Source organism: Hippopotamus amphibius, chromosome 3 (assembly GCF_030028045.1).
Source record: "Hippopotamus amphibius kiboko isolate mHipAmp2 chromosome 3, mHipAmp2.hap2, whole genome shotgun sequence".
Taxonomy (NCBI): domain Eukaryota; kingdom Metazoa; phylum Chordata; class Mammalia; order Artiodactyla; family Hippopotamidae; genus Hippopotamus; species Hippopotamus amphibius.
The window spans coordinates 130968644-130981887 of record NC_080188.1 but is presented as its reverse complement, the minus strand read 5'-3'; the positions used below and the strand labels follow the sequence as shown (position 1 = coordinate 130981887).

At 57.5% G+C, this 13244-nt stretch overlaps 1 protein-coding gene across 10 annotated transcripts in view; it reads right to left on the bottom strand.

Annotated features, from left to right (window-relative positions):
- The window catches only part of OSBPL5 (oxysterol binding protein like 5), a 90748-nt gene that overhangs the window by 7024 nt on the left and 70480 nt on the right, over positions 1-13244 (bottom strand). For all 10 annotated transcript variants that reach the window (XM_057725675.1, XM_057725678.1, XM_057725673.1 and 7 more), the window contains 10 exons: positions 12496-12699; positions 11558-11642; positions 9443-9614; positions 8843-9047; positions 7880-8064; positions 7224-7305; positions 6520-6618; positions 5993-6089; positions 4989-5087; positions 168-265 (listed from right to left, as the gene is read on the bottom strand). In XM_057725675.1, coding sequence (XP_057581658.1) covers positions 168-265; positions 4989-5087; positions 5993-6089; positions 6520-6618; positions 7224-7305; positions 7880-8064; positions 8843-9047; positions 9443-9614; positions 11558-11642; positions 12496-12699 — 1326 coding nt within the window. The remainder of the gene's footprint in view (positions 1-167; positions 266-4988; positions 5088-5992; positions 6090-6519; positions 6619-7223; positions 7306-7879; positions 8065-8842; positions 9048-9442; positions 9615-11557; positions 11643-12495; positions 12700-13244) is intronic.

Here is a 13244-nt window from a genome sequence, read left to right as displayed (position 1 = left end):
CTACAGGGAGGCCAGGAGCTGCTGGTCCATGTGCACCTGCTCAGGAAACCATCCCTGGGGCACAGAGAAGGCAAGAGGGGGACTCCCGAAAGCCTTGCCTCTCCCCTACCTGAACCCCACACCCCCCCAAGGCCCCTGGGTGGCCAAGGTGCTGCAGCCAGTGCTACCTTGAGCTTGAATTCCAGCTCAGCCTGGAAGTTGTTCTTCGCACACTCGATGGTCACTCTGCCACCCAGCTCCATGGTCATGGTGCCGTAGAGGATGCCTGGAACACAGCCGCATCGGGGGTCAGGGCCACCCCTGGGCCAGCCGAGTCCCCAGGCCTCTGCCGAGTCCTGACCCAGCAACACTGAGCCCAGGAGGCCCCTGTCAGGCTCTGGAGGGTGAGACGGGAGTGGGGAGGGAGCAGGTGCTCCGGGGGCAGTGCTGCCAGGCGGGAGGGAATCTCGTCAGGCGAGCAGAGCCCGTGGGGGCCGCTGGGTTCCTCAGTGACCAGCTCCCCTCAGTGAGAACGGGGTCTCTGCCCCCAGGGCCTTTGCTCATGTGAGTTGCTAAGTCTAGGAGACACCACCACCCTTTACTGGGTCACCTCCTCCAGGAGGCCCCTGTTCCAGGCTCCCAGGAGCCCCACTGCCCCTGGGAAACCCTCATCACTGTCTGTCACTTGGCTCTGCAGTTCCTGTCCCCAAGTGGGTGCCTGTGTATTCCCTGCTCACTGCTGCTCCCAGGATGGGCCTGCATTTTTTTTTTTATATATACTTAATACGTGTATTTTTTAATTAGTGAAGGATAGCATGAGTATTCTATTTATGGTCTTACGGAGGGCTTACTCTGAAAGAAAAAAAGAAATGTGGGAAAGAAGGAAGGAAGAAGGTAAGAGAAGGAAGAAAGAGAGGACTATTCTCACATGAAAACACTTAGAAATGTGGGATAAAATATGGCTTTCAAAAATTTAAAAAAAAAAAGACAAGCTAATTGAAATAGCAAAATGGCTGCAATCACCCCCCAGTCCTCCTGTGCACACGATGGAAAAGCTACACAGAAGGGAGTCAGGCCTCTGAGCTGCTCCTGCGTTTCTGCAGGACACACGGACCTGGAGTCAGAGAAGCGGCTACAGGGCCGTGTGTGCAGGGCCCGATTCTCTACTGCGGGGGTTTGGGGAGGAGGTCTGAGAGATCCTGGAACTGTCTATACCTCGTTGTGTAGTTTTGACTTTGGAACCAGGTACATATTTCATTTACAAAATTATTTTAAAAATGAAGTTAAAAAGCAGTTCCTAAAAACCCAAAGTGAAATGAAACAAAAGACCAGAGTGAGTGTCCCTCGGTGGTGTGATCCCAGAGGGGAATATTCGATGACTTTACAGGTCCCAGGGGGATCTACTTAGGGCAAGAACGAGCACAAAAGCACAAAAGGTCGCAGCCCGCGCTGTGTGCAGCCAGCGCCCTGCTGGTGGCAGGGCTGAGTGTTGTTCCCAGTGCTGTGTGTGCGGCGTATGACAGAGAGTGAGCGTGGTGGGGTCACGGGAAGGAGCCTTCTGGCGTGAGGGGTGGGGAAGGCATTTCACATGTGAGGTGAACGGGGCATAAAAAGACCTGCTGTCTTGAACCTGGATTGGAAATGTAAGTGTAAAGTCATCTGTTTTAACCTTAAAAAAATAAACAAAGATTCTATCTTGTGCAACAATGACCAAACTACTTGCAGAAGCAGACCTCCCCTCCAGACCATGGTGTCTGAACACCACTTCCTGCTGGAAGTCACCCAGGGCTCCCTGGAGAATTGGCGGATTCAAGGTCTAGAGCAGGAAACGTCAGGCAGAAGCAGGCAGGCCACCCAGGCTGGGTACAGATGACAAATGGAATATTTATAAATGGAATATTTCCTGCCATATCAATGATCAAAGGATGTCACAGTCACCAAGGACGGCAGCCCTCGCTGAAAAGAATACCTGCCATCAGACTTGAGTCTCTCCCTGCGGGGGGTCCTGAGAACACTCAGGCCCCAGATAGCTAAGGTACCGGTCAAAGGAATGATGTCGGTGAGCCCAAAGCTTGCATCTTCCCATACGTAGAAAAGAGCTAAATTCCTGAACTTGAGATATCTGGCTTCCTTTAATTAACAATAATCTCTTGACTTCCTGACTACCTGTCCTTTGTTGCAAAACCTCTGTATACCCTGGCTCCTCCCCTCAACTCCTTGGAGCAGTTCCTCAGGGCTCTCTGAGATGCTGCCTCCCGGGCTGCCGTCCTCATTTTGCCCCAAATAAAACTTAACTCGCAACTCTCACATTGTGTAGATATATATTTTTAAGTCAACACAGAGGACCCAGGGGCCAATCCGAGGGCTCCCGCCAGCCCACAGGGCACAAGGAGCAGCGGTAGCAAGTCTAACTGGAACATACTGTGTCGATCATGCATATTCTGATCAAATAATTCTCAAATTGTTGCAATGCAAATAGAAGTGACTGTCCCTTTTTCCGTTTGAGAGCAAGGGAAACAGCGAACAGGCTAGAGGAGAAGGATGACCCCGCCTGAAAGAATTAGTCACTCAATGTTTTGCTGTAACTATCACTGATCGCCTCAGATTCAAAGCGAGATTCACACTTGGCTGAACTCACTCCCGGTTACTATGTAAATTACATTCTATCACCCTTAGCTCTGTATCATTCTGTGTCTCACTTCCTAGCCCTGTTACTCCCCAGGTACCAAATACAGCTATTGTAACAAAATCATTCCTATAGTTTGTTTTGCATTTCAGAAAGAAGGTCTCCAGCAGACACACCAGAGACAACAATCAACAAACTTCCAGACCCCAGTCACCGGGTGGCCTGACACCAGCAATGACTGTTTTGAAATATTGCAAAAGAAAAAGAAGACTAATGCAAAGGAAAAAGAATGCAAGACCTCCACCGAGCCCCACGTATAAAATCTCCCCTGATTCCCGGGGTGGGGGGGGGGGCACAGTTCTTGAGGTGCTAGGCTGCTGTGTCTTCCCTTCTGCCTGGCAGAAAAATATAGCCATCTCTCTCTTCCTCCCAAATCTCTGTCTCCCTATTTCTGTTAGGTCTTGGTGTACAGAGTAGCCATTATTATGGTAACAAAAGCAACCACGACCTCACCAAGGATCCCCTTTGGAGAAGACGGGGCGGGGGAGGGAAACTCAGTACAATTTTGAAAAACTCTGGCATTTATCCTACAGGTATGGGCCCTAGTGGGTAAACACATGGCAGGCGAAGGGGAGCTTCTCTTTGCAGGAGGCTGCCCGCTGGCTGCATGAAGGAGTGACAGACCGTGAGCACCTCGCAGTGGCTCCCAGGTTAGCAGAACCGGGAGCTGAGAACCCGGGTCCCTAACATCACAGAGATGGAGACCACCTGATGTCCAGAACCTCCCAGCAGGAAGATGGCAAGCCACCTCCTGCTGTCTTATTGGAAACACTGTGCCTGAAAGTGATCAAACCTCCAAAGATGAGGTCAGCTTCCTCTTTACAGAGAGTACATAGGTTCAACCTCACCCCACCTCACCCCACACACGTCACCACAGGAAACCCCACAACAAACACACTGCAAGGGAAAAAAGGTGAAGGGTTACCGCAAGCACAAAGTGTGACCCTTATCAGGAATCCTGCTCAAACGAATGAGTCATAACATATGTGTGTATGTACATATATAAACATACATTTATTTATGACAATCAGGGAACTCTGAACACTGACTGTACATCGGATGGTATTAAGGAAAGAGCCTTGATTTTTAAATTTTTAAAATTTTTGGTGTAATGATAGTCTTGTGCTTGTGTTTAAGAAGGGGAATCCTGGGGACTTCCCTGGTGGCCCAGTGGTTAAGGATCTGCCTGCCAATGCAGGGGACGTGGGTTCAAGCCCTGGTCCAGGAAGATCCCATATGCCGAGGAGCAACTAAGCACTGTGTGCCACAACTATTGAGCCTGCACTCTAGAGCATGAGCCACAACTACTGAGCCCACGTGCCACAACTACTGAAGCCTACGCACCTAGAGCCTGTGCTCCACAGCAAGAGAAGCCACTGCAATGAGAAGCCCACACGCCACAATGAAGAGTAGCCCCTGCTCACTGCAACTAGAGAAAGCCCATGTGCAGCAACAAAGACCCAACGCAGCCAATAAATAAAAAATAAAATTAATTAATTAATTAAAAAAAAAGATCAGCGGTTACCAGGGTTGGGGGGAGGAGGGAGGGGATGAATTGGGGAACTCATCTATTCTCCTCTAACCATACCAGATTTTTCGTGTGGTGAAACTATTCTGTGATACTGTAATGGTAGAAACATGCATTTATCCAAATCCACATAATTATACAACACAAAACAAACTGAACCCTACTGTAAACTATGGACTTAATAATAATGTGTCAATGTCAGCTAACCAATTGTAGCAAATGTAGCAACACATTAGTAGTAGGGTACCTGTGGTGAGGATGTGTGTGTGTGTGTGTGTGTGTGTGTGTGTGTGTTGTGTTGGGATAGAGGGGGTGTATGGAGCTCTCTGCACTTTCTGCTAAAATTTTTGTAAACCTAAAACCACTGTAAAAAAGAAAGCCTGTTAATTAAAAAATAAAAAAGAAATCCTATAACTGAATCACTTTGCTGTATACCAGAAATTAATACAACATTGTAGGAAAAAAAAAAAGAAATTCAAACCTTGAACCACTACAGTGGGATTACCGAACACCAAAGACGAGAGACCATCTTAAAAGCAACTACAGAGAAAAGCAGGTCATGTAATCAATAGGCCAACAGCTGATTGATCACCAAATATGATGGAGATTAGAAGGTGGTAACAAGCTTTCAGAGACGAGAAGGATAGCCCGCCTGGAATTCCTTACCCAACTAAGAAGCCATGGAAGAGTGAAGGTGAAATAAAAATACCTTCAAACAGACAAGAACCAGGGCGTCCTCCCCTAGGGAGCTGGCCGGGCTCTACCCTCCGGGGTCGGGGTGCCACGGCCTCTCACCTTTGCAGTGGGCGTAGGGCATGGTAAGGGTGTAATCTTCTGCCCGGTTCAGGAAGGTGAGGGTGGCTTTGCCGTCCAGCAGAGCTGACAGTGAGTTCCCTGAAGAGATGGGGCAGTGGGAACAGTGAGTGGAGACGGATCCTCGGGCCCCGGGCCCCCATCCTGACCCCAAGTCACAGGACCTGAGCTCCTTTCCAACAGGTGGAAAGAGTCCCAGGTACCTCCAGCTGTGTGACTGCGGAGGGGTCACTTAACCTCTCTGAGCCTCAGATTCTGTAACAGCCCCGTCCAGGTGGCACACGTCTTTCATCCTGAGGAGTTATTTCGGTTGCCATGTGTTCCTGTTTATTTCAGCAGGGATTCTTAAGGTGGAGGCTTCCAAACTTTTCAAACTAGGGCCCCTGCTCTGATTTTAAACACCCTGGAGGGGGGGGAATGTCCCGCTCAGGGCTGGGAGTCATGGCCACAGTCAGTGATGGGAACACAGGGGTGGAAGAGGTGGGCTGAGCCTGTACAGCCTCTGTGGTCTGCTGGGCACACAGAGGCACTCAGGGTGCACCTGCCCAGCAGTGAGGACGGTATGAAGGTCGACAGGACACAAAAATGCAGACAAACCCACAGTGCCAGGCTCTCGAGGGGCGCTGCCTGATGGAATGTCCTGTGGTGACAACACTGTTCTATCCTGTGCTGTGTCACACGGTGGCCACTGGCCGCATGTGGCTGCTTGCACCGTGGCCAGAGCCACTGAGGAGCTGCCTTTTAAGTTTTATTTCACTTGAATCAATTAAAATACCTAAGTGTGGCCAGTGGTGCTGAATTGCACAGCCAGCTCTAGATGCACCTTTTCACGTGGTTCTTTCTGGCAACCGTCCTGGCCTCCCTGTAAATTCTAAGGCTGAGGGATGAGAGGCCCGGGGAAGCAGGCGAGGTCTTAGGGACCACCAAATCCAAGAGCTCAGTCCTCCCCCCACCATTTCCTCCAGGCCCTGGGGAGCTCCCCTCACCGTAGAACCGGGACTTGGCCGTGATGCTGCCACTGATGCAGAAGCCGTCCTTCCGGTTGCTGACGTGGAAGGCGGACACGGGTGGGTGGTGGGACACCTGTAGGCAGAGAGGCGGCTCCTGTGACGGCCCCAGCAGCAGGCAGCCCTGGCTCCCCCACCACATCCCTCCCGGCCCCAGGAGCAGGCGTGAGGGCAGTCCCATCTCTCACCCCTGATGCCCAGGGAAGCCAGGCCTGAGCCCTGGGGCCTGGGGGGACTGACTGAAATTTCCGGGTGTCCCCAGGAAAATAGGCATGCTGTCCCCCTCCCTGAGGAAACACTTTCCGCAGTCTCAGCAGAGGTGGTGTCTGTGCCTCCTGGGAGAATCCCCGCCAGCAGCAGTGAGGCCAGAGCTCCTCCGATGGTCGATGATTGAAGGTGGGGCCACCCAGAAACATGCACGGGGGTCAGACATGCCCTGCCCACGGCCAGGGCCCCGCCTACTGCAGAGCCCAGCGTCCGGGCCCTGGGGCAGCTGGGGCGCTTGCCTGCTCGGCTAGGTAGAAGGTGTGGCTGTTGGTCTGGGGGTGGAACCAGCAGCAGCGGAAGGTTTCCCCCAGGATGGGGTTGTAGGGCTTCTTGATCCCCTGCAGGCAACGAACAAAGAGGCTTGTATGAGAAACTGGGGTGGGGGGGCATAGATGCCATCTGGAGTGGGGTGTGGACCGAGGGACAACAAGGGGGGCTGCCCGCTGCCCACAGCCCGGGCACCTGCAGGGAGGAGGTCTCTAGAAGAGAGGCCTGGTTTCCCAGCAGCATCTGGAAACAGCACCCCACTCCTGATCTGGGGAGACTGTGCCTGACCCGTGGTTTACATTCTGGGGGGCCCGCCTACGCGGTGTCCTGTCCACTTCTTGGCTCTGAGGCGCATGAGAGCCTGACCACGTCACCCTCTCCCTGGACATCAGGGGAAGCCAGTGCACAGCCCACTCAAAGCCCCCAGTGGCGTCTAATGACCTTTCAAGTTAAATCCCAAATCCTCCCGCCCTGCCCCAGACTCTGTTTCAGCCACTGCCCTGGGTGGGAAGTCAGGCCTGGTCCCCCATCTCTGAGGACCTGGGACCCCTGTGGGAACTATTGGGATCCCTCAGGGTCATGCGGGGTAGGGGGTGGCCCCGGACTGTGGGCGGGGTCAGGTGCCAGGGGGCGGGGAGGGGCCACAGCCCCACGCTCCCCAGCCTGTGCTTCTCACCTTGGGCTTCTTGTAGAAGCCGGACAGGTACCACTGCAGGACGAGCTTGATGCGGCTGTAGGCGTCCTCCTCCAGCACAGCCCTGCAACAAGGTGGGGGAACGCCCTCACTCCAGGTCGGGGCACCTGGGCCGCCCTCCGCCCTTTCCCAGCGCCCTCCCTCCTTCCGTTTCAATCTCCATCCACCCCAGGGAATTGGGCTCGCCACAAAACTGGAAAATGTCAGGGCGGCTCCAGTGGTGGGGCAGAGAGGGCACTGCTGGCTCGAGGCTGGCAGGGTGCCGCCTCCAGGAAGCCCCCCGGGATGCTCTCGCCCTCATCCAGCTCCCTCTGCGTGGGTTCTTGAGCCTGCAGACCCCCTTCCAACCTCATCCTTGTTCAGCTTGAGGGCAACAATGCCAGGGCTCAGGGGCACAGAGGTGCCGGGCTCACCTGGGATGGAGGCCCTGACCGGACGTGGGACTGCCCCGCCCTCCCCGTCCACCAGCTCCTCTGGTGGAGACTGGGCCCCTCGGAGGCAGAGCCTGCAGGGACAGTTTCCTGGGGGCCCTCTGGATCCTCGGCGGGGCAGGCAGGGGCTGAGGGAGGCTGGGGTGGGGGGGATCTCTGGGCACCCACACTGGGCTCAGGTGGGCCGGGCACCGCCCCGTGGTGCACCTGGAGAGCAGGTCGGCGTGGCAGTAGTAGTCGGAGAGCTTGCTGAGGAAGGAGCAGGGCTCCAGCACGAAGGTAGGCAGCACCACGCGGGACAGGTCCATGCCCGGCCGCAGCTGCTTCAGCAGCAGCCACATCAGGCTCCTGTGCTCCTCCGACACGGTCTCCACCTGCGACGCCTCGCCCAGCTGCCGGCACAGGGGCGCGGTCAGCGTGGGGAGCCGCGCTGCCCGGGGGAGCCCCGAGGGGCAGGGGGGTGGGGGTGGGGCAGCTCCGCCCGCCGCCCCGTCAGGTGTACCCCCAGCCTGGTCCCCATGTCCAGCGAGCCTGTCCCGGCCCCATCTGAGCCCTGCATTTCCCAACACGGGTCCCCCAGGCCCCGGGGCAGCTGCTGGCCCAGGCCGGCTCCCGTCTGCCTCCGTTCCTGGCCAGCCCGGCCGCCCGGGCCCTCCCCATAGTCAGTGCACAGCCACCCTGGCTGCCGACACCTGTCTGTGGACTTGGCACGATTCTGTGCCCTGGTAGCAGGTGCCACGTGCTCGAGGAGACCTCCTCTCACCCCAGCCCGTCTTGTCCTCACTGGGTGGCACAGATGCTTTGCGCCTGCAGCCCCTCTAGCAGGGGGCCTTCGCTTGTCCAGAGTCACATGGCTGGTGCTCCTCCCTAGCGGGTCCCTGGTCCACCTCTGCCCCTCGACCTCCTGAAAGTCTCACCTGGACCCTGGCAGGCCGCCACCTGAAACTCCCCTGTGGCCTTCCTGATACCCTCACCTGAGCCCCGCGGCCCTCCCCGTCTCTCCCCGGGTCCCGACCATCCTGACCTTCCTGTCCCCCCGGGCCTCCGGATGCAGCAGACCCTGCAAGCTCTCCCCGAGGGGACGGCCAGGAGTCGCCTCCACTGCTTCAGGGATGCGGGGCCCGGTGAGTGCAGGGCGGCACCGGAGCTCCAGGCGGGGCAGGCTCTCACCTCCCCCAGCTCCTCGTGGTCCTGCACCACGTACGTGGTCCCTCTGCGCACAGGGCCCACCGGGGCCTCCGACTGGTCACTCCCGCTCTCCGTCTTCCGGCTGTGGTCCTGGGTTTCATTATCTGACTCCTCGGCGTTCTCTCTCTCTGACTTGTCTGAGAAAGCATCGTTCTCCAGGTGGTTCTCCAGGGAGGACCCGTTCAGTCTGGAAGGTGGATGGTGCCCGTGGGTTGCCGGTCACGGGTGAGGCCTAGGCACCTCCACCGCTGGGCACACCCCCAGCACCATCACCTGGGACACCCCTCACCACTGGGCACCTCACTCCCATTCCTGTGCTTAAAAGCCTCGGTGATTGGGCATTTGACACTATTGGCCCCGGTTCACAGACAGACAGACGGAGGCTGCCTCCTGGGTCCACCTGCTTCCTGGCCTGGGGTTTGGGAGGCCAGCCCTCTATGGCATTTGCTCCCTGTCCTCCCCCCACGTACAAGGAGACCCTGCGTGGTGCTGCTGGGAGAGCCCGGGCCCAGGAGTCGCCAGCAGGCAGGAGACCCGGACTCCAGGGCGGGGCTGGCCCCCACCCGTCATGCCCCTGCTCACGGGAACAGGTCCTGGTCGTGGATGGTGGCCGAGGGGGGCAGCCCACACAGCGAGGAGGGCGACGCGTCCGGCGAGGACCCGGGCTCCCCGTCACGGCCCTGCTTGCACGTGCTGAGTCGCAGGAGGCTGGAGCAGCGCAGCGCCAGCTCCAGGGCGTCCAGCCAGCAGCGGCCTGCGGGGGTGGGGGCAGCGGGGAGTGTGGGATGAAGAGCCCCAGCCAGCGAGGCGCCCACGGCACACCGGGAGCCCCCTGCCCCTCTGCCGGAGAGCCTGCCCAACCCATCCCGCCCTTCCTCTACAAGGAGCCCCCCACAGGACCCCCACTTCCAGCATTGTCATTGGCCCATGTTACAGACAAGGGCTGAGGCCAGGATGGGTGAGTGACCCCCTCAAGGTCATACACGTAGCAAGACTCAGGCCACTCTGGACCCAGAGGTCCTGCCAGTTCCCACCTATGGAGTGCGGACGACGGCCCTCCCTGATGGAAACTGGCCCCCACAGGTCAGGGTGGGGCAGGAGCTGGCCTCCAGGGCTGAGGGCTTTTGCCGGCCTGGAGGACAAGGCAGGAGGATGGGTGGCAGGCTGGGGAGGGGCTGCTGAACCAAGGCCTCCTGGTGTTCGAACAGCTCCAGGAGGAGGGGAGGGCCGGCGGGGGTGGGGGGCGGGGTAGGCAGGGTGGCTAGGGGTGGACAGAGTCAGCCGCCTCCACCCTCCAGCTCTTGTCCCCAGCCCCCTGCAGCCCTTCTGGTGGAGGCCACCCGTGGGTTAGACCTGGGATTAAAGGACCTTGAACTCGCTTCTTTACTTCTCTAAGCCTTTAAAGTGTGACCCTCTTGGAGACAATGAGTTTCCTTCCTTAACTCTCTGTGGTGCATCCCTGAGGCTTGGCATTGGAAGGGCCACACTGGGGATGGTGGCTCCTGGCTCTTATGGGGACACCCGGGGTCCTGCGGGGGGTGGGGGGTTCACTTGGCTGGATACCGAGCCTTCTAGCCTGGTCGGGGGAAGATGGGGAGTTCATGGGAGCAGAACCCGCAGGCGAGAGCTGGGAAACCCACACCTGCTGAGTGGGGCTTGGGGCCCTGACGTGTGTGCTCTGCGGTTGCCACAAGGGATTAGACATCCTGAACAGTATGCCTCCTTCGAGTGCATTCCTCCTCCTCCTCCTCCAGGAAGCCCGCCCTGATACCCACAGGGGCTGTGGATGCCCTTCCTCCCTGGCCGTGGTCCCTGGGGACCCCACTGGGGACTCAGCTCATGCTTCAGCCCAGTTGGCTTTGTCTGATGGTCCACTGATGGTCTCCCTCACCGGATCGCGGGCTCTGTGAGAGCACTGGCCGCCCTGCCCATCTCAGGGCCCATGAGAGGCCTGGCACCGAGTGGGGGGCTGGGGAATGAGGTGGCATTTATGAGACTCAGGACAGCCCCCAGAAGCGTGGATGCGGCGTCTGGCCCAGGGGGTGGCGTGGCACCTGCGGGACAGGACGACCACCTGCCCTAGACTCCCAGCCGGGAGGGCGGAGCCCAGTGGTCAGGCCAGGTTGTCTCGGGCAGGGCCTTGCCCACCCTGGACCACTGGCGGGGTGGGAGCCTTTCACCACATCCTGGGAGGCGCCCTCCCGCTCAGGGCTTGGGGCTGGGCAGCGGGCAGTGGGGGGGGGGGGGGGGGGGGGGCAGCTGCATTTGCTCAGGGTAGCCACTAGAGGGCGCTCCAGCGATTCCTCACGGCTCCATCAGGTCCTCGCCTGCAGTTCACCCAGCCTGTCTCCCCATCTGTCAAAGGTGGATGCAACAGTAGCACCTGTTGACTCAATGCTGCCTGGCGCGTGGTTGGCACCTGGTAACTGTTCTCTGCTGGCTTTTAAATAAGGTCATCCGATTCTCATAGCCACTGGGGAGACAGTGTTACTATTTACCTTTTGCCCACAGGGGAGACTGAGGCTCGGAGAGGGGGCTGGTGAGTGGCACGCTTGTCCCCTAATGACAGGCTGCCTCCTTGGATGGCGGTGGAAGTGTCCTAACTGGGGCCCCATACACCTGGCCTAAACCCCACCAAGGGGAGGGGTGCTTCAGGTGAGGTCCAGGTGGAGACCTGCAAAGCAGGCAGGTACTCACCATCCGACTCGGAGGCGGCCCTGAAGATCAGGTAGCTGCTGGGGAGAGGCTGCGTGATGGAGCCCACGCTCTCACCTTTGGGGCCCTGGAGAGGCAGAGACCCGGCGTCACCCGAGGGATCCGCCAGGAACGGGTGGAAACACAGGGCGTGTGGTCACGGGGACCCACACTCAGACATGTGAGGACACTTCCAGGGCCTCAGGACCCCCAGGCGGGGTCAGGCACCTGGCCACGCAGACACGGCGGGCAGCAAGAGAGGTGAATGGGTGGGGTGCTCTGTCCCCCTTCTTAGCTGATGTTTAGCTGGTGGCCCCACCCTCAGCTTTCCAGCTCTGAGGCCCCCACTCTTTAGAGTGGCCAGATTCAGGATTTAGGGTGCAAATCCAGGACGCCCAGGTAAATTTGAATCTCAGAAAATTTACGTATATAGAGTATAAGTATATCCCACACAATATTTGGGATATACCTATCCTAAAAACACTTTTTGATCTTCCTCTGAAATCCAAATTTAACTGGGCATTCAGGAGTTCACCTGGCAACCTGACCCCCTTTGGTCCTGGGCTGGGCAGCCCCCAGGTTGTGAAGGGTGAGATCTGGGCTTGGAGCAGGTGCCCTCACATGGCCTCACTCCTCAGCCTCTAGACAGGGCTCGAGGTGTGATCTGATCCCATCTGGTCCCCAGGGCCTAAGCGCCCCTCAAGCCTGCTGTGTGTTCCACATGGAAGACCAGTGACCACATCTGATCCCCCAGCCAGTGAGTGACTTAACCTTGTGACTTAACCCTGGGAACCGTCAGCCCATTTCTGGATTCCTTGCCACTGGGGCCCCACGATGAGCCTCCTGACTGCCCACCTGTGCCCTCCTCCCACATGGCCCCTGCCCCATGGGGCTCTCTCCTCGCCTGGCCCTCCCAAGCCCCGGGGCTCACACTGTGGTACCTTCACGGCCCAGACAGACTGGTCCAGTGGGTGGAAGAGCTTGAAGCAGAAGCCGTCCTTCTTGGAGGGCCTCTCGATGAGCTCACAGCAGTGCAGCAGGACTGTGCCCACCCACTGGCCCACCTTGGGCGTCTTGTAGATGAGCAGCACCCCCGGCTTCAGCACGCACCACAGCTTGGTCCAGCTCTTCAGGGTCCCGCGGATCTGGGGAGAGGGGTGCTGCCGTCCATGCCTGCCCAGGACCCAGGGGCATCTGGATGGCTGGGGGAGGGGCAGATGGACGGGACTCTGGGCAGAGTTCTCCTTTAGTTTTTAACAGGAGCTCTAAATGATGGTGAACCCAAAGGAAGATGCTACAGCCAGATTTACTGGTGAAGTTCATGGAGCTCAAGTTCAAGTTCAAGGTCAAATTCAAGGCCCTGCCAGGGCCCTGAAAGGAACTAGCAATCCGATGTGACTGTTGTAATTGTCAGCTTTGTGATTTTGAAACTTGTGATCATTTCTTTTCTCATCCTAAATATTCACTTTTGTATTTAATTTTTTGTTCATAATTTTGTGGAGCAGAAGAAAGGAGCCCACATGAGCCAAGGGCTCTGCAGACACCCAGGCTCCCTGGTCCTCTTGTCTCCTCTGCCCCTCACGGCAGCCCCAGGATTCGGCAGCTTTATCCCCACTGTATGGAGGGGGAAACTGAGGCTTGGGGGCTGAGAGGATCGCTCGCTGCCTCAGTGAGGTCTAAACACAGGCCT